The sequence below is a fragment of the Hibiscus syriacus genome, unplaced genomic scaffold (assembly GCF_006381635.1).
Source record: "Hibiscus syriacus cultivar Baekdansim isolate YM2019G1 unplaced genomic scaffold, ASM638163v2 tig00116958_pilon, whole genome shotgun sequence".
NCBI classification, from domain to species: Eukaryota; Viridiplantae; Streptophyta; class Magnoliopsida; order Malvales; family Malvaceae; genus Hibiscus; species Hibiscus syriacus.
In genome coordinates, this window is record NW_024063484.1 from 993271 (window position 1) to 1013647 (window position 20377).

Below are 20377 nucleotides of genomic sequence, written 5' to 3' on the forward strand. Positions count from 1 at the left end.
TAGGAGTATGATAAAAACATAAATAATGACATGTATGTGTGTATGTATGTAATGGTTATATGAAAAGTATATGAGTTAAATGATTTATGTAATTGCACATACAGATAAGAACATACTTTCTAATGTTCTCATGTTACCTCCTTTACTTAATCTTTCATTCCTTTAGTTCTTCAACTACCTTTTTCCCTTATATATTCATCTAATATCACTTATCATATAAACAATAACTAGTAACTTTAATCCATTTCTGTCTTTTCTCTCCTTCCATTTTTTCTTTGACCATTTCTGAAATTTCATATAATGTCACTCATCACGTAGACAGTAACATCCATCTTTAATTACCTTATAACCATAACCAAACTCTTTTTCCATCATCATTTAACCAAGAACACGACTTTAAATCTTCTTTAAATATGCTTTAACATACACTTTAAAGAATCTTTTCACATCACCCTGCACACTTTTCGTACTTCTATATCGAACTTATCATCTACACTTCCATATAACCTTCATCATCTCGAATCCCTTAACCTCAATCATTTTCATTTCTTTATTCCATTATTCCTTATACACAAATCATATATTTCCTTTCATATTCACATACTCTTGTCTTATCATCTATACTCATCTCTATGTACCAATCTTCATTGTATCCTCATAACTTTGATAACCCATTTCTTATACATAACTTCATTTTTTATCATTTCTTATACTTGTATTTTCCTTCCTTAAGGTTCCATGCAAATACTTATCTCCATTTCTACATCATAGCTATCTGATCAGAATACATAACTATATTCAGATTCACATCATAATTGATTGGCTCAACTTTATCTTTTCCTCCAATCTTATAACTCTATTACTTTTACTCTGATGTCTAGTCAATAACATCTGTTCAATTCTAGGGCACAAGCCCTAGTCAACCAATCATATACATCATTTCCAATCGAAATTATCTCAAAATTCGTTTACTTAACCTGTCAATTTCACCTCTATTCTCATACATCCTGAAATTTCCGTTGTTCAACTCAACATTATGACTTCCTTTGTCTTATAAACTAATTATCGATATACACATTCTCAAACTCTTCTTATCAATCCTCAGCTTTACTCAAATATACAACTGTATCCAGATCCATTCCATATTTGGTTATCATATCCTGACAATATCTTACAATCTTATACTTCCAGTACATTTCCATCACATATTCTTGTTAGCCAACGCTAACTTTTTCCTTCTAAAATGCAATATCTTATCATATCCACACTTTTGCTTATGTACAACACTATTCTTTGTTTCAACTCATAAACTCTGGCTTTCTATATCTTATACTCTTGTCACTGATGCACTTATTCTTGAGCTCTTCTACCAATTCTCACTACATCATTTGATCTTTTAACGCTCTTATGGTGACACTTGTTCACCATATTCTATCTTATCCACATACTAACAAAACTAATCCATATAGCTTTTCCGATTCAAAATAATAAAGATCTTCTATCAATATTCTAATATGATTTCAACTTTCTGAAATCAATATTTAGTCTTATAAGACACTTTCTGAGGTTTCCGCTCTTCATCCTGCCTGGCCAGGGTATGTGAATTGCTATCACCATCAGATTTGTCAGCTATAGGTTTACTTTACTTTGATAATTTCTATAATCAATTCCTACTATATCATACAAATCTTATTTTATTAGCAAGACAACATACTCCTTACACTATCAGATCAGAAATTTTCACTCTTAATTGGCATGTACACATTTTTAAACCTCATTTAACTTCGGTTTAAGCCTAGAGTCGGCTAAAACTTAGCTCTGATACCATTAAATGTAGCACCCCCAACCTGTACCCGACCTGAATACGAGTCTGAGATGTCACATTGACTTTCCAAACTTTGACTATTGTCAAAGTTCATAGAAAATTTAAAACTTTCATTAAAATAAAAGCGGTTTATTTACATAAATTGACCAAAATAACCAAAATCAATCAGAACATATTCAACTCAATCAATTAGTACATGCCAACTATATTCAATTTAACTAAACACGTTTAATTCATCTATTTTCTGATCTGAAATTTTTGTAAGGGAGATGTTGACCCGTCTTGCTCTTCTTCGCTTCTCTTCTCGCTTCTGTAACCTACGTGTGAAATAATCACACGCTAAGTCTATGACTTAGTGAGGCATTACATTTATAAAATAACTCTAATTATTTAAACATGCAGGAACACATCATCTCATGATGTCATGTCAAAACAATTTAACATTTCATAAAATGTAATATACACATATACATATCTCACACTATTTCCATTACTAACATTATTCCATTATCCATATTCTTATCATTTATGTCTCATAATCATATACTCATATATTCATTCTTTTAAACCACATATGATTCAGTTAATCAAGCAATATACACATCATCTCATATATCATATAATACAATTCATATCACAAAAGCATATACTTTACATGTAATATATATATATATTTATTGTTATCTCTTTGTTAGCCCATGTATATATGTGAGAACTGTAGATATGTGAGTCTATTGAGGTTGTGCACTATATTTTCACCACAGCTCATATGGGGTCCCACTAGGGGCTATGAAATTTTGTCCCGAATGACCACTATGAAATATCCTGAAGGATCACTGTATGTCCCGAAGGACCGCGTAGACCCTCGACTCTTGGTATGCCAACTATACCTATAGCTCTCGTATCATATAACATGGGCATTATATTCATATCACTTTACATATTCACATGTACATTTCACTTTTCATATGATTTCATAATCATATGTCACTTAGCTTATAACACTTATCTTGTGTTCATATGACATGTAACTCATTGTCATATCTTATTCTCATATGATTCTCATACATCAAGTATATCACATTCATATCATACAACTTATTGTCACATAATCTCATATCACATAACATATATTATTCAAGTATATTCACATGTCACATGGCTATGTCTTCTCATGTATTCACTTTCATCATATTCTCCTATGATTACCTATTTTATCTCATAACCATATATTTTCACATAACACATACAAAATACATATATTTCATGTCATTCACCTACTCATAATCAAGACTTCATGCACTCTAACTATCGGGAAAAGACTTATCACAAGTCTAATTTCCAAATCATTCTATAAAATAAGATGCACTCACCTTGGTCTCACTACGTTCCAATCCATTTTTATAATTTCCTCTCTTGCGATCGAATCATAACTTGATAATCGTTCCGGGACTTGTTCGTGCTCGATATATATTGTAACACCCCTAACCCGTATCCGACCCGGATCCAAGTCTGAAGTGTCACATTGACTTTTCAAAACCTTTACTTGTATAAAATAGTAAGTAATTTAAAATTTATTATTACATATAAATTATTCAAAACCTTTATCGAACTATTCAGAGCTTATACAATGTATTATTTTGAATACATGCCAACTAGAACTTTATATATTAAAATACATATTATTCACCTTTCTTCTGATCTGACCTTTGGTAAGGAGAACTGACATGTCTTGCTCCACATTGCTCTTTACTCTTCTCACTTTGGTAACCTACGTGTGAAATAATCACACGCTAAGTCTATGGCTTAGTGAGGCATTAAACACATTAAAATAATTCTAAATACTTAATCATGCATGAACATATCATATCATATCATATCATATCATGTCATGCTATCACACAAAATAATATATCATTTCATTTAATCAAATGTACACTTCATTCATCATATTAATCATATAATACAATTCATATCACAAAAGCATATACTTTACATGCAATATATTTTTATTGGTATCTCTTTGTTAGCCCATGTACATCTGTGAGAACTGTAGATATGTGAGTCTATTGAGGTTGTGCACTATACTGTCACCACAGCTCGTATGGAGTCCTACTAGGGGCTATGAATTTTGTCCCGAAGGACCTATGTACTGTATTTGTCCCGAATGACCACTCCTTAAGAACCATATGCATATTTCAATGATCACATATGTGTCTCACAAGACCCTGTAAATGTTCCAAAGAATACATATATGTCCCGAATGACCGCGTAGAACCCTCGACTCTTGGCATACCAACTATACCTCTAGCTCTCTTTACACATAACATGGGCATTTTCACTTATATCATTTCACATATACATTTTCATATCACCTTTTCATATAAGCTTATAGCTTCTTTCACATATACATGTATACATATAGCTTCTTTTCATATAATTCATATCACTTTTCATATAATTCACATGTTCACATATAACACCTATGACTATATTCATGCATAAATAATAATCATATCACTCATATTAATATTCATAAAATCATGTAATCAAATATTGGAAGTAGACTCATCGCGAGTCTTTTCCACACATATCATATACTACTGCATATGCACTCACCTTGGCCTCACTAAGTTTTAATCCACTTTTATGCTTTCATCTCTTTCGATCGAATCTTAACTTGATAATCGTTATGGAACTTGTTCGTGCTTGATATCTATATGATCATAAATTGATACATATCAGCATACGAATTGATATATTTCAAACTATTAATTCTTAGGCTAAAAGAAAGCTATTTTCATCTCTTATTGAAGGTATGCATCGATGCACTACACCATGTATCGATGCATCCCTTGACGGGTGCATCGATGCACTACCCATGCATCGGTGCATAAATCCTATTCGATGTTTGTATTTTAAGCAGGTGCATCGATGCACTCCTTATGCATCGATGCACCTTCAATAAATTCTGGATTTTCTCTTGATGCATCGGTATACTTTGAATGTGCACCGATGCACTCTGCCCATAATTCATATCTTGAACCCGAAAACTCATCCATTTCGGCTTAAATCTTTCATGTTTCATCCCCTTTTATATTCTTAACTCCAGTACACATACTTAAACCAATCTATACTCATTTATTTCATCTTAAACCTCATAATCCTATCCTCCTTGTGAATTCCAAGAATTATACTAGCTTTGCAACATGATTTAATTCAACTTCTAACCCTTAATATGTCTTAACTAGATTGATGACAAGTCAAATTTAACTTCCAATTCTATATATGAACTCTATTCCAAAATTTCATTCAAAAACCTCTAATCTTTAATCTCTTCTAACTCCATCATCCTTTGATTTTAAGATATCTAATAATCAAAACTCAATCTTAAATTTAACAAGAAACTCAATAATCAGAAAATTCACCTTTATTTTGCTTTACACGTACAAGGAAGAAAGAAGAAGAAGAGAACTCTGGAAGCCTGTGGTGTTCTCTCCTTTCCCACGTGGTTCCTTTTCTTATAAATGGAATATCAAAATCTTACTTGTCAATTTACCATTTTACCCTTTAATTCATTCAATAATTACTAAATAACCTTCATCATATTTCCAATAAATCATTGAACTATTCAATTATCCTACTTTAATCACCAATTTCTGAAACTTTACAATTTGGTCACTAACCTGGTATTGAGGATGTTACATCTATATAATCATACATTGATACATATTAGTATCCAATTAATATACACTAATCTATCATTTCTTAGATCAAAATAAAGGTATTATTCTATTTTCCCTTGAAGTGCATCGATGCACTACCCATGCATCGATACACAAATCACTTTCAATGTTTTCATTTTAAGGGGGTGTATCGATGCACTCCTTATGCATCGATGCACTAATTGCATTTGATGTTTCCATTTTAATGGGACAATTTCTGGAAATTTACCCTTGATGCATCGGTACATGATGAATGTGCACCGATGCACACTAGCCCAGAATTCCGATTTATGCCCGAAAATTCACTCTTTTCAGCTTAATTACTTCATATATCATCCCCTTTCTTATTCTTAACTTACATACTCATATTCAAACTCATTTATATTCATTAATCACCTCTTTAACATCAAAATCCTATTCTCCATATGTAATTCAAGAATTACACTAAATTTTCAACATGTTCCAAATTCAATTCTATTACTTCTAACTTCTTAATTAGACCCTTGACAAGTCAAATTCATCCTTAGAACTTCAAAAACCTTTTTATAATAAAAGTACATGTATAAACTCTTAATAGAAATTCCTTTCTAATTCTCTCTTCTTGGTGTTTTAAACTTATATAAGATTTCCTTAAGCTTATATAATCCCCAAAGACTCAAATCCAACTTAAAAAATTCAAGAAGTCAACAGATAAATCAAACTTACCTTTGCTCTTGGCTTCCATGTGAAGAAGAAGAAAGGAGAAGAAGAGAACTCTGGAGAAATCTCTCCCTTTCCACGTGGTTCCCTTTTCTTATAAAAGAAGAATAAAAATCTTATTTGTCAATTGACCATTTTACCCTTTAATTCATTCAATAATTACCAAACAACCTTCAACTATATTTCTAATAAATCATTGAACTATTCAATTATCCTACTTTAATCACCAATTTCTAATTTTTTTTAATTTAGTTACTAACCCGATATTGAGGATGTTACAGCCTATATGAATATGTGATATGAATGTGATATATGGGAATCATATGAGAACAAGAGATGCCAATGATTTACATGTCATATGAACACAAGAGAAGTGTTATAAGAAAAGTGACATATGATTATGAAATCATATGAAAAGTGAAATATGCATGTTAATGTGTGAAATGATATAAATGATAATACCTATGTTATGTGATATGAGAGCTAGTGGTATAGTTGGCATACCAAGAGTCAAGGGTTTACCTATGTTCTACGGAATATATAAACAGAATTACCTATGTCTTTCGGGACATATGAACAGTATACCTATGTTCTAAGGGAACATATAGACAATTTACCTAGGTTCTTCGGGACCTATGGACAGTTGCCGAGGTTTTGTATGACCTTTGGATAGGTCATTCGGGACATTTATACGAGCTGTAGTGACAACATAGTGGTGCACAACCTCAATGTACTCACATACCTTAAGTTCTCAAAAGTATACATGGGCTAATACATGAGATTTAAAGATAATAAATAACTTGATATGATAATATGTGTGCTTTATTGTGAAATGACATGAATACGCGATGTTGAGTATAGAAAGGTTCAATATATTCTTACATGATAAAAAGGAATTAGTGATAGTAATATGAGTACTGATAAGTATGTTAATGATATATGTATATGTGTGCATTGGTTATACAATGAGAGATATGCTTTTATATGATATGATAGTATTAATTGTTTATGCATTGATATGAGTAGAGTAATATCATATGTTTTCATGCCTCACTAAGTCAATGACTTAGCGTGTGATTGTTTCACGCGTAGGTTCCGAGAAGAGGAAGATTGGTAAAAGTTATGCAAGACAGGTCAGTTTCTCCTTTCCAAAGGTCAGATAAGAAAATGTATATTATGTATTTTGTAATAATGATAGTGGTTGGCATGTAAATAAAAGTTTGAATCCGATATGTTCTAATCGGTTTTGTAAAATCATATGAATGAGTTTTTGTAATGTTTTAAATGTATATATGTAAAGGGTAATTTTATACTGCTGAAAGTTTAAGTTTTTATGAATTTATACGTATTTTGCTGAAATTATTGTAGCAGTGCATCGATACACAATTTATATTCGAAATTTTCACTGTTCACAGTACTGTTCATGGTATTGTTCATACCGTATAATATTGTTCATAAATACGTTTTTGCCTTAAATTTTTCTAATGAATTATAATTTAATAGTATTTTATTGTATTTTCTTAATACAAGTTCAAATATTTTGTTATCTTACAAGAATATTGTTTCAAAAAGTCAATGTGACATATCGGACTCGTATTCGGGTCGAATACAGGTTGGAGTGTTACAGTTTTATTATAAAATATTTAAAGAATAATTACAATAATAAAATATTTATATATAAATTTATTATTTTTTAATTAGTGATGGAGTGAGGAGAGTGGATGGCGACCATCGTTTTTTGAAAATTCAAAATTACCATATATTTTAGATTTATACATAAAATATATATTTTTATTAAAAATCTATTTTCAAAATTCATGTGTTAACATAAAATTTTAAGTCAGTTTTTTTAATCCTGTCAACCAAAACTGGCAGTCTCCTCTCAATAATCAGATTATGCGGAGGAGAGAGAAATGGAAAAACATTTTGGATGAGGAAGACTTGATACTTGAAATTGTTTTCTCTCTCCTCCACACCCAAACAGTGAGTTTTCACTATATTGAATCCAACTAGACAATTTTCTTAGGGATAGAATATTATTATATAATATAAAATTATTTTAATTTAAATAGATTTAAAACTATTAGATAAATAAAAATAGATGATTAATATTAACATTAAGAAATAAAAAAATATTCATTAGAAAAAATTTAATCTTACTCATTTATTTTCACTTATTCAATAATATTAAATCTGTATAAAATAAAAAAAAACGTTTTACCTTGCATCATTTGTTATATATATATATATATATATATATTATAGTGTGAACCTGTAAGAACCAAAAAAACAAGTAGAAAAAAAAAGGAAAGATAAAAGTAGGTTAAAGGTACAGGTTGAAAATCATCATTTTTATTCTTCTGGTAAAGTTTGGTTCCCTGCAATCCTTCAGTCCAAATATTCTGAAAACGGTTTCCTTAACAAATCAGATATCCACTCAATGGAAAATCAACAAAACACTAAACACAAATCCCAAGATGAACAAGAAGACGACGAAATAAATCACCTTTTATTTAGCATCATGGAAGGTTACACTGATAAAGTCATTTCTCCATTATCTCACTTTTCACCATTGAAACAAGAAGAAGATCAGCTTCCTTCTTCAACAGCCGCCGCCATTGTTGGTGGGGCAAAGGATTCGACCCAGAGTTTGAAGAAGGAAAGAGATAGGAGATTTAAGATGGCTGAGAGTTATGATATTCTTCTTTCCATGGTCCCTAATCTCTACCCTAAGGTCATTTTCTTTCTTGATGATTGCTTCATTTCTACTCTGCAAGCTGTTTGTTTCACTTCCATTGTTCTGGTGAATATTTGTTTATATTTCACTCGAAGAATTTGTTGTTGGGTATATATATAGATAGTCCATGTTCTTGATTTTTGAAAGCTATTTTGAAATTTCTTTTCATAGAAGCCTGCGGATTTTGATGATCACATCGCCCAAAAATGATGGTATTTCTTAAATTTTTCACTTTTTTTCTTCTTTGTTTTGATTTTTTTGCTTTTAGGCCACAAGAGAGAACATTGTAAGTGAAACGATTGCATACATCCAATCACTCGAAAAAGAGATAACAAACTTGGAAAATCAGCTCAACAACTCATCATATGGTGAATCAAAAGGGAATCAAAACATGAATTATCATCGATATCCGGACTCGAATTCGTCGATTGATGTTACCGTGTCAAGAAACAATGTCGCCTTCTTTGGGATTCAATCGCCGGTAAGACCGAGACTTTTGACGGACATTTTCATGGTGTTCCATGACCATAAGACTGAGGTTTTGGCGGCAAATGTTGCTGTTAATCAAATGGAATTGAGATTAACTGTTACAGCTGCTGTTATCAATGGAAATGTAGATGCCATAATTGAGAGCATCAAAAGAGATTTACTAATTCTATAGGGATTTTAACTTTCTTTCCTTCATTTATTGATGTTAGCATCTCTAATACACATTCCTAAAAAGTAGTTGAAAAATGTTTAAAAATTCAAGAAATTTATCTTTGTTGATAATATTCTCTTTGTTTATATATATAACTCCGATATCATTTCTTAAGTAGACTCGCTCACCAAAATCAATTGTGCGATACAGGTCGGTCCAAATTAGTCAACAAAGCACTGGGAAACTTGGAGGGCAACCAGAAAGAGGTTGCAATTGGTTATAATAAAAGAATTTAGCAAATGTGTAATTATTTAAAGGAAATTGGATAACGTTTTAGTTTGAAACAAAAAATATTAAATACTATGTAATAAATCATGGAAATTGCATAACTATTCTTGTTATAACTTAAAAAGATATTGTCAAGAAACTCATGTAACATTCTCAATTATAATCAAAATTATTTTAATTATGTAACTTTTTAGAATATACATGATAACATTATATGTTGAAATTTGTTGAAATGTAACCTTATCGGTTGAAATAGAAATTATTAACAATTGCATGATTTTTTAGAATAAATAATCTTAATATTTTAAGTTAAACCCCACGTGTTATTATAAATGTATTAAAAAGTAGTGAACGAAAAATTATGAAAGGATTATGCCCAGAAAAAAGAGGGTTTAGCCAACCATGAATGACATTATCAACCATTGCATTTTCTTTTTCCTCGACTCCGAATTGAAGAAAAGTTTAACCTGAGAAAATTCATGAGAAAGATATGAAAACGCCACAGTAATTTGAATCATATGCTATAGTGATACATAAACAATACAATGATGAAATACAAGTTTAAATGATCAAACATGTAGCCAAGAATTCGTCTTCGGATTTTATGATTAGACGCACCCGCCTTAGATGCCTTGAGCTTGCTTGCTTCATTCCTCGGCCATGATCTTTTCAATGCGGGAGTACCGGAGGGGCGATCATGCGAGTATTATATGATTTACAATGACTGCATTTCTGCCCTATTATGTGGAAGTAAACTTCGGTTGTGTCGTTACAGTCATTGCATAGGATCCAAACCTGCATTCAATTGTTAAATCGGTTACGATAAACATGATTGGAATATACAGCAATGGATTCCGATATGAATAAGAAGCACGGTATGCACCTTCTTGTGCCGGTAGTCCTCTGGCATTGCAGTTGCTTCGATCTAACAGCAAACAAGATAATTTTGTTGTGAATCAGCTTGGACAAAAAAGAGAATGAAGCAACTAAATCAAAGACAATGCTGTCAACTATGAGTATTTAGAGTTTGATGAACTTAAAATCGAAGAAGCACTACCTCTTCGTCTATCCTCTTCCAGGTTCTAGACATATCGATTACTGACTTTGAGCATATCGGACAACAATATCTGAGGAAACACCCGAGTTAAATTCGGAAGAAAAATGAAAATAATTAACCTTATACAAGACTGAACTCATCGTCACTCACTTGTCTCGCTTTATCATCTCATAGTAACATTCGCAGTGCATTGTGTGACCACATTTCATTACGGTGGTATCTTTCAACGAATCAAATAGGTACTGGATAAACAAAATGGACTATTTAAGCATATATGAATGAATATCAAGCACAATTGCAGAAAGTAGAAAAGATGAACCTCATAACATATGGGACAGTTATGCCGCATCGAGTTCTCCACGCAAAAATGATTATTTCGCAATGCAAGGGAATAGCAGGATCCTGCACAGTGGCGAAAGTATGTATAGTTATCATGCGGTGCGAATAGATGTGCCCTTAAAAGAGATGTTGTTGGTAAAGGATGGAATTCAAATGTTTAAGTGCCTTCTTCTAACTCAATCGATTGAGGCTTTCGACGACTTCCCGTCAAAACAGCACAGTTTTAAATCAAACTAGAAGAATCTAAACATGAAATAGAGCTCATAAGCATAGCATGTAAAAACACGAAGGATGGTGAAAGCGGATAACCGGGAAAGTCGGAATAGTTTGAGATAACTCGTATCATGAAACGAGAAACACAAATTACTGAATATAGCTGATTCGAATTGAACAATCAGTTATTCACATACAATTCACCATGAATACCATCCTAAAGTAAGAAATGGGATTGAATCTAAGATCTTTGAACCATACATGATAAGGTAAGAAATTGGATTACTGGTATCAAGTACGTACCACACTTTTTGCAATGAAAAAAGTTATCCCGACTGCCAACTCTGTATCGAAAACCATTCGAGTAAGTCTCTCATCCATTGAATTCAAGTAATCAAGAGGAAAATAATAGTCATACGTGCTTAAAACTTGGCAACTAACCTGCAGATCCCACACTCATGGCAATGGAAGTGCTCTTTCTCAATCTGCATCGGATGAAATCGAGAGGTAAACATCAAGGGAAAGCAAGAAACAGTTTATAAGAATCAGATCAAGGATACAAAAATCAACGATTCCTTACATTCCTTACATTTTAAACTAAACCGATAGATGAAAAAAATTGAAATGAACAAAGTTTATCAACTATTGCATTAGTTAAATATTGGGAATACACACACACACACACACACACACACACACACTTACATCATCATCATAGAACTTGCAAATTTCACAAAAGTATTCTCCCATATTGACGCCACAATTTGAACAAAGTTTAGCAACCTAAACAAAGAAAAGAAAATCAAAATTGAGAAACACAAAAAAGGGTTCATTTGTGTCTTCAAAAAAATGGAATCCAAAACACAAACCGGCTGCTCTGTGTCACAAACCGAACAAATAACCTAATTGGGAGGGGGGAAACATATCATTAGCATGATTAACTTGGAAACAAGAAAAAGGCAATAAACTGAAAAGCCACGATTTAAAAATTCCATACTTGTTCAACGTCCTGACGAAAAATGTCGTGCCAGTCTGAAGGGTTCTTTAACAAGTTCTTAAGAACAAATACAATAAATACCCAGATCAAGAAGTTGCATAAACAGTCAGAAAATTGCGAACTTTTAGCTTTAAAACAGAGAAATAAAACAGTGGAATGCAAAAGAAATGTTGAAAACAAATACCGATGCCTCGTTATGGCAATGGCGACACCAGAAAACCTCGTTGCAACATGGAGCTCGAATCTTACATCTCCTCCTATAATGTTTGCATCTAAATGAACCCCAATAAAAGGGAAACAAACCCAATGAATCATAGATGTAAAAGAAGCCAAAAACAATGATAATAAAGGAGAAGGAGAAAGAAGAGGTACCCATATCCCATCTTCCCAAAATGAAGGCGTTCATTGGCCAAAGAGGCTTCCGTCTCCATGAGAATTGGAAGAAAACAGAATTTTGTTCTTTCTCTCTTATGGCTTTTGTTTTTCTCCAGAGGAAACCCAGAAAGAGGAGGGGGTTTCCTGATTTGGGAAGATGGGATAGTTTATTGATTGTCGTGTTTCTTTAAAATGTACAACAGAGGCAAATGCCTCTCGTTTATATTATTATTTGAGTATATTATATTTCTTCTACTCACTGAACTTGTAAGTTATTTGTATTTTGATCATTACAATCATTACTATTTCCTTAAAATCAGTGACTTTAAGAAATATTTTCATTTGATCATTATGCACCCATATTTAACAATAGTTTGAGTGAGCATATCCACTATCATCATTTTATTTTGATTATTATGCAAAGATATTTAACAATAGTTGAATCGATATATTCGTTCACTCTATTGCTGCTAGAAAAATATAGGATAATATACACAAATGGTCCCCTGACTATAGAGTGGTGCTTTATTGAGCCTCGACTATTAAAAATTATAAAATAGTCCATTGATTATAGGATATTACTCTATTGAATCCCTCGACTATTAAAAGTTACAAAATGGTCACCTGACTATTCATATGTAGGGATGGCAACTCAACCCGAATCCGACGGGTTCCGACCCGACCCGATCGGGTCGGATTTTTTTAAAAAAATTTCGGGTTCGGGTCGGGTCGGGTTTTTTAAATGTACTGTTCGGGTCGGGTCGGGTCGGGATTAGGGTGAAAAAAATCCGACCCGACCCGACCCGAAAAATATATAATTTTATCCTATATATTTAGGGATAATTACAATAATGTCCCTCCATATATAATTTTTTTCAATTAAGTCACTGTTTTCATTGAATAAAATTTTTTTTATTATTATTTCGGGTCGGGTCGGGTCGGGTTTCTAAGTCATATATTCGAGTCAGGTCGGGTCGGGTGAAACCTTAATTTCGTCGGGTCGGGTCGGGTCATGGGTGAAAAACCCTTTCTTCTCGGGTCGGGTCGGGTGGCCCAAAAACCCGACCCGACCCATTGCCATCCCTATTCATATGTTCCAAACTCATCATTTTTTGTGAAAAAATTTGAAGGCAGTTTGAGCTAGATATTAATCTACTTACTAGAATATGATAAAATTTGATCTTAATATCTCAAACAACTATCTTATCCCAACTAGCACGTTAACACACAACTCAGACAACCGTCATTTTTTAACGAAAAAAGACGAGTTTGGAATATATGAATAGTTTGGTAACTATTTTGTAATTTTTAATAGTTTAGGGACTTAACATAGCAATACTCTATAGTCGAATGACCATTTTTACACTTTACCCAAAAAATATAAAATATAAATGATGATGATTGAATTCGAGATCTTAAGAGGGATTCGATACCTAATTATTACACATGTCTAAAACTTATTATAACATAAATAAAAAATAATATTTTATGTTAAATTGTGATCTTTCATTTATTTTATATGAGAAAATTGTTAATATCGATTATAACATCAAGTGAAATATATATCTTTTATAAATATTATTTGTAATTTATGCTACAAAATTAAAAGGCTGATAAAAAGTAAAAATATTTAATTATAATATAAATTATAAAATATTATAAAAATATATATATTTATAATATTAACTAAAATGATTATATTGAAAATATATTCTTATAATATTTTATAATTAATATATTATAATAAATTTACTCCATTCTTCATCAATTTTTTTAATTTTATAACATAAATTATATATATTTTTATAAAATATATTTTAATTGTTCTTAAAAATATATTTTTATATTATTTTATAGTTTACCTTATAATTAATATATTTTATAAAATAAATTAATTAATTTTAACTATAATTGACTTACATATTAATTTTATTAACAATATTATAAATTTTTAATTTGATGTGCCACTTAGATATTGGACCTTTTCCATGAGTCCTAAGTTTGATTTTCATAGCATACGTTTGACATTTTTCTTTATTTTCTTATCAATAAAATATCATTTTAGTCAATAAAATAAAAAATAAATAACATATTTTTATCAAAAGATATTAATTAATTAAGATATAATAATTAAATCAATTGCCGTTAAATATATAGATATGTCAAATCAACTTTTCTTTAACTAGAGTAATTAAGTTGAATGACTAGCTACCCTAAATATTATTTAATTTTTCATGATAATATGCTAAACTTTTTACATTAAAAGGCAAATAATCAATATAATAATAATTTAACAATAGAAATGAGGATAAAGTACACCATGAACACCTATTATAGAGTATTGTTTTGTTGAGTTCCCTGATTATAAAAATTATAAAATAATTCATCGACTATAAAATAATGTTTTATTAGTCCCTCGACTATTATAAGTTATAAAATGATCACCTAACTATTCATATATTTCAAAATCATCATATTTCGTTAAAAATTTAACGCCCGTATGAGTTAAAAGTTAAAATATTGATTAAGATATAATAAAAATCATATTTTAATGATGTGTAGTAACACTGTCGTTGCTTTCAAGTACTAGCTCACCAGCATAATATTTAACGTATTTGCTCGACGATATAATGTAAATGGATATTCGATCCACAAAATATACCTAAAACGATTATGGTATCAGATTTTATCATCTCCCCAGTCAACATATTAACGTTCATATCGTATTGTCATTATTTTCTAAAGAAAAAGATAAGTTTGAAACATATGAATAGTCGGTGATCATTTTGTAACGTTTAATGGTCAGAAGACTCAACAAAACAACGTCATACAGTTAAGAGACTATTTTGTAACTTTTAATAGTTAGCGGACTCAACAAAGCAGTACCTAATAGTCAAGGGACCATTTGAGTAGTTTACCCTAGAAATAAATGAGACTCTGTTGTGAAAGAGGGTGGCGGGGAGTGGAGTGGCAGTGAGGGAAAGGGATTACTCGTAGTCTCAGCGAATCGTGTCTCCGTCCGTAAAATTCTGTCGTAGGATCATTTTATCGAACATGTGCAAGACGCATTATTTCCCTTTCTGCTCCCCCTACCTTTAACTTCAAGCTGAATCTAAAAACTTTTCTTCCATCATAATTCACTTTATTTTCATTGAAGTAGATTTATGATTTTTTTATTAAATTTAATTTCAGTATTTTAATGCAACCAAAATTAATCATTTTATTGTTATTAATGTTATGCTTTACTTCAAATAACAAAACTCAAATTATGAGGTTGAATTAGAACTTTTATAAATACAAATAATAATTTTGATTACTATCATTATATGTATATTAAATGACACATGATAATTTAACTTTCGATATTAAAGAAAATCCAATCAATCAATTCATGGTTCTTCAAGTCGTTTTAATAATTTAGATTTAGAAATAATTGAGATTGATTCACGTGATAAGCAGTTTGATATTACTAAGTCTTGAGTTCGAGATTTTATATATGTAGAAAATCCTCAATAAGAAACTCATATATCAAAGTCAGATATGCGACGCGAATCGATCCGAATTAATTAGACTAAAACCATAAAAAATCGAGAGGATAATCAAATAATAATAATTGGGATATAGACATAATATTAATAATCAGAGAACTAGATAATGTCACAGACCCATGTTGGATTCAAATCATGTTGCTTCCGAATATAAAAAGGAAAAAGAAGAAAATTATTATAATATTATTTTATATTAACAAGATAATATATTAATTTTTTAATAATAATTTAAAATTTAAATATTGATAATATAAAATTGAATAAATTAAATTGTAAAATTATTTTTATATTAGTTTCTATAATATTTAATTTATATTAAAAATTAAATTATTTTTAAATATTTAATAAAAATAAATTTAAATCAGATTTAATAAAAACATCAATAGTGGTCGGTAGCGTTCATGCACCCAAGATACAACAATGATTAACTATAATTAAAGACAATGTATTGATGTAGCTTGTTATAACTCACGGCAGAAGCAGCAATTCAAGAACTCTCTTGAATATTTTTTTTGTCCATTTTTTATATTTTATAACCTAAATGAATTTAAAATTCATTTTAATTCAAAATAACTATTATGACCTTAAAATCTAATGATCCTAATCATGCCACGTATCAAATTTATCATCCAAGGGTTGAAATTAATCCATGAAGTTAGTAGTTTACAACTTTACCCTTGTAAAGTTCCAAAATTACAATCTTATCCTTTTTAATCCAATGGCTAAGATTCAACATGGAAATCAACTTAAATTCAATGGTCCACATTAAATCTTATCATTTTTAAAGTATGTAAAAGACATCTTTTCCCTTTGCTTTATCATCTAGCAAATTTTCTTGAATTTTTGATTTGATCCGATTATCCGAATTTTCCTCGAACTTTCACACTTTAAAGCTTTTGATACAAACTCCGTACGAAAATTTGAAACTCACGAAAACATCATTCTTGGGATAAAATATTCATTTACGGGACTAGGTAACACAACTTTTTAAAATTGTACTTTGATCTTAAACTTTGTCAAGTTTATACTTTAGCCACCAAACTTTCTATTTATTTATTTTGATCACTAACCATATTTTTGGGTATTGCATCAATGGTCCTTGAAACGAATACCATGATTAACTCTAAACGACCATATAGAATCAAAGTTATATAAAAAAGAAGAATCAAAGAAATATTGTCTAAATTATCTTTCATTTCCTCATCTTTTTAGATCTTATCGAGTGTAAAATTTGTGTCTGCAATATTCATAAGAATAGGCATTCAAGAAATAATGGTAATTTTGACCAGATAATGATACAAGAAAAAAAAACTCATATTGTGTAGATGGAGTTTTATTTTCTCAACTAGGGCAATAGAAATAGTGCACGGAGAAGACGGTGAGATTACATGACGTCTTCTCGAGAAAGATGACGAGACTACACGACATCTTCATGAAGATGTTAAAACTGCAAGGTGTCTTTGGTGTCACCAGAGAGGAATCACGCGAAGAAGAAAATAATTTTTTAAATTTAAAATAGAAGACGCCATATATCCTTACTCTCTTCATATTTCACTGTTTATTTTACTCTATATGAAAAAAATAATCTTTAAAAACACTATTTAAAAATTAATTTTGCTTATCAATATTGGGGCAGTTATATGAGGAATTTTGCCCATTATTGGCATTCGAGAAATTTAAAGTATTTACTTTATACCAGAATACGAATTTCGATACTCAACTTCTATAAAGGCTCGATAAGGTTTTTTTACCCTTTATCCAATATATAGATATATTTATAATTTTTAGTCAACAAATGATTAAATATGAGATCATAAAGATGAAGGATTAGTTATTTTAGTGTTTTATATAAATATTATATAAAATATGAAAAATAATTATAATAATATTAATTATAATTTATAAAATCTTTTTATATCAACTGATTTAGTACCTAATCAATAGTTAACATCAATGTCATATATAGATATATATATATATATATATATCTTTATACAAATTTGAACATGTTATGTATTCTATAAATATTAATATATTCAAATAATAATAGGGTAAACAGTAAATTACATATTTAATATTTAAACTATTATTTTTTTCGTTTTAGTACTTAAATTTTATTTTTTTAATATCATGTTTAGTTTAGGTTTTACTTGGGTACCTTATCGTTAAAAATTTAAATGTTGTGGAATTTACATTACAAGACATGTGAAATATTAAAAAAGAGAAAATAATTCAACGACATCCTTGTCTCTAAATTTTTCATTATGAAGTATCAAATTGAAATATAAACTAAATATTAGTATAATTTTAGAAAAAAAATAAAATTTAAGTATTAAAACGGAACATAATATTAGAACATCTAATTATCGGTGTGAATGGCCAAGAATTTGTGGGGGGAGGTTTCTTAGGCTGAAACAGCTGCAATATTGTAGCAAAGAAAAGGAAGAGGTCCAGTGGATGAAAAACAGATTAGGGAATCCCAAATAGAGGCTTAAGAAATATTGTCCAATCATTGTTTTATGATAATCCAAACTCTTCGTGACAACTTGTTTCCATCTTGTTTTATAATTTAAAGCTGTTGTGAATCGTGATGTTCTTAGCAGTTTCCATAAATCCAGCTGATATCCCCTCCATTGCAGGCCAACAAAACCTTGCTGGCCTGCAAATTTGACAGTTTCTAAAAATATACCATCTTTCCCATTGATGATTTGTTAAAGACGAGAGGGTGCCATTCGATCTTCATTGTCGTGCTTCACAATTTGCAGAAATGGGGTGTGGTGGATCTAAACACTCCGTCGCCACCGAGAACACCATTAGCCGGAAGAACTCGAAAGCGGGTTCCAAGCGGGGGCCAAGCTCCGAAGCCGTTGAAGAAACGAAAAAAGTTGACGACAAGAGGAGCTCGGAAGGCGGTTCCGATGGGGTTGCCACGACCGTCAGCCAGAAGAACTCGAGCGTGAGGTCCAGGAAGGGGAAGAGCTCGGAAATCGTTGAAGAAACGACGAAAGATGATAGCAAAACAAGCTCATCGGAGCAACCGAAAGGCGAAAACGACAATTCCGGCGAAGGTGTTGACGGGAAGAAGATAGCTGAAAACACGGAACCGAAGAAGGAAGATAATGTGAAGAATAAAACAATGGATGAAGAGATAAAAGTAGAAACTGTGGAGGAAATCAAGGCTGCTGCTGAAGAAACAAAAAAGGATCAGAAACTGGATGAAGATTCAAAGACGGAAACTTTCAAGGATAAAAAAGCTGTTGAAGAAACTGCAAATGGTGCTTGAATATAAACTGATAATGCATCCTTCAATGGCCGTAATTTGTATATATTCCTACACTTATTTCATGTGTTCTTGTATGATTCTCAGGAAAACATGAAACTGTGAAGAAAGAGGAAGAATCAAAACCAGCTAACGGTCCTACCAAAGCTGAAGTTTCAACAGCGGTTGAAAAACAGGTATATTGATTTATACATGGAAGCTCAAATAAGAAAGTGAAGAGTTTCATAATATTAAACAATTACAAGTTTGATTTGCCATGGGAAAAGAGAATTTGTAAGTATTAATTAGGGTTTCTTTTTGCAGGAAGAAAAAGCTGCTGGTTCATCCACAGCTGGGGATTTGAAGAAAGATCAGTGACAGTCATTTAATGTGTTTTACATGTATTTATCTGATTGATTTTACACTTCAATTTTCATGTATTGTTTGTATTTATATGGTATTCTTCCTTAAACCCATATTCAAAGAGAGATATTTGTTGTGCTTTGCTTTGCAAAGGGGATGTACAAAGGGAATGAAAAAGTAAAAATATATTCACATTAATATTATTTATAATAATTCTTCTTCAATGTTGTTCCTTGTTCAAATTTTACTTAGGAAATTGTAGAATAAAAATTCAGTAAAAGAAAAAAAAAGAATATCATATTTCAAAATTCA

At 30.8% G+C, this 20377-nt stretch overlaps 3 protein-coding genes across 4 annotated transcripts; 2 read left to right on the top strand and 1 right to left on the bottom strand.

The window, feature by feature from the left end:
* Nucleotides 1-8745: 8745 nt before the first annotated feature.
* On the top strand, nt 8746-9647 carry LOC120189609. The gene is made up of 2 exons (XM_039192844.1): nt 8746-8983; nt 9255-9647. The coding sequence occupies exons 1-2, from the start codon at nt 8771-8773 to the stop codon at nt 9645-9647; spliced, it is 606 nt and encodes a 201-aa protein (XP_039048775.1). The 5' UTR covers nt 8746-8770.
* Nucleotides 9648-10386: 739 nt separating this feature from the next.
* LOC120189462 (E3 ubiquitin-protein ligase MIEL1-like) lies at nt 10387-13098 on the bottom strand. Its single transcript, XM_039192743.1, has 12 exons — nt 12893-13098; nt 12705-12792; nt 12521-12577; nt 12393-12425; nt 12229-12306; nt 11965-12008; nt 11827-11867; nt 11291-11373; nt 11122-11213; nt 10972-11041; nt 10798-10839; nt 10387-10709 (listed from the first exon to the last, which is right to left on the bottom strand). The coding sequence occupies exons 1-12, from the start codon at nt 12949-12951 to the stop codon at nt 10584-10586; spliced, it is 813 nt and encodes a 270-aa protein (XP_039048674.1). The 5' UTR covers nt 12952-13098; the 3' UTR covers nt 10387-10583.
* Nucleotides 13099-18959: 5861 nt separating this feature from the next.
* LOC120189502 (vicilin-like seed storage protein At2g18540) lies at nt 18960-20168 on the top strand. Of its 2 annotated transcripts, none has more exons than XM_039192774.1 (3): nt 18960-19718; nt 19811-19899; nt 20027-20168. In XM_039192774.1, the coding sequence occupies exons 1-3, from the start codon at nt 19211-19213 to the stop codon at nt 20078-20080; spliced, it is 651 nt and encodes a 216-aa protein (XP_039048705.1). In that variant the 5' UTR covers nt 18960-19210; the 3' UTR covers nt 20081-20168. The 2 variants fall into 2 exon arrangements, with proteins under 2 accessions (XP_039048705.1, XP_039048704.1); XM_039192773.1 differs by having other exon boundaries at nt 18962-19721; nt 19814-19899; nt 20027-20166.
* Nucleotides 20169-20377: the final 209 nt, after the last annotated feature.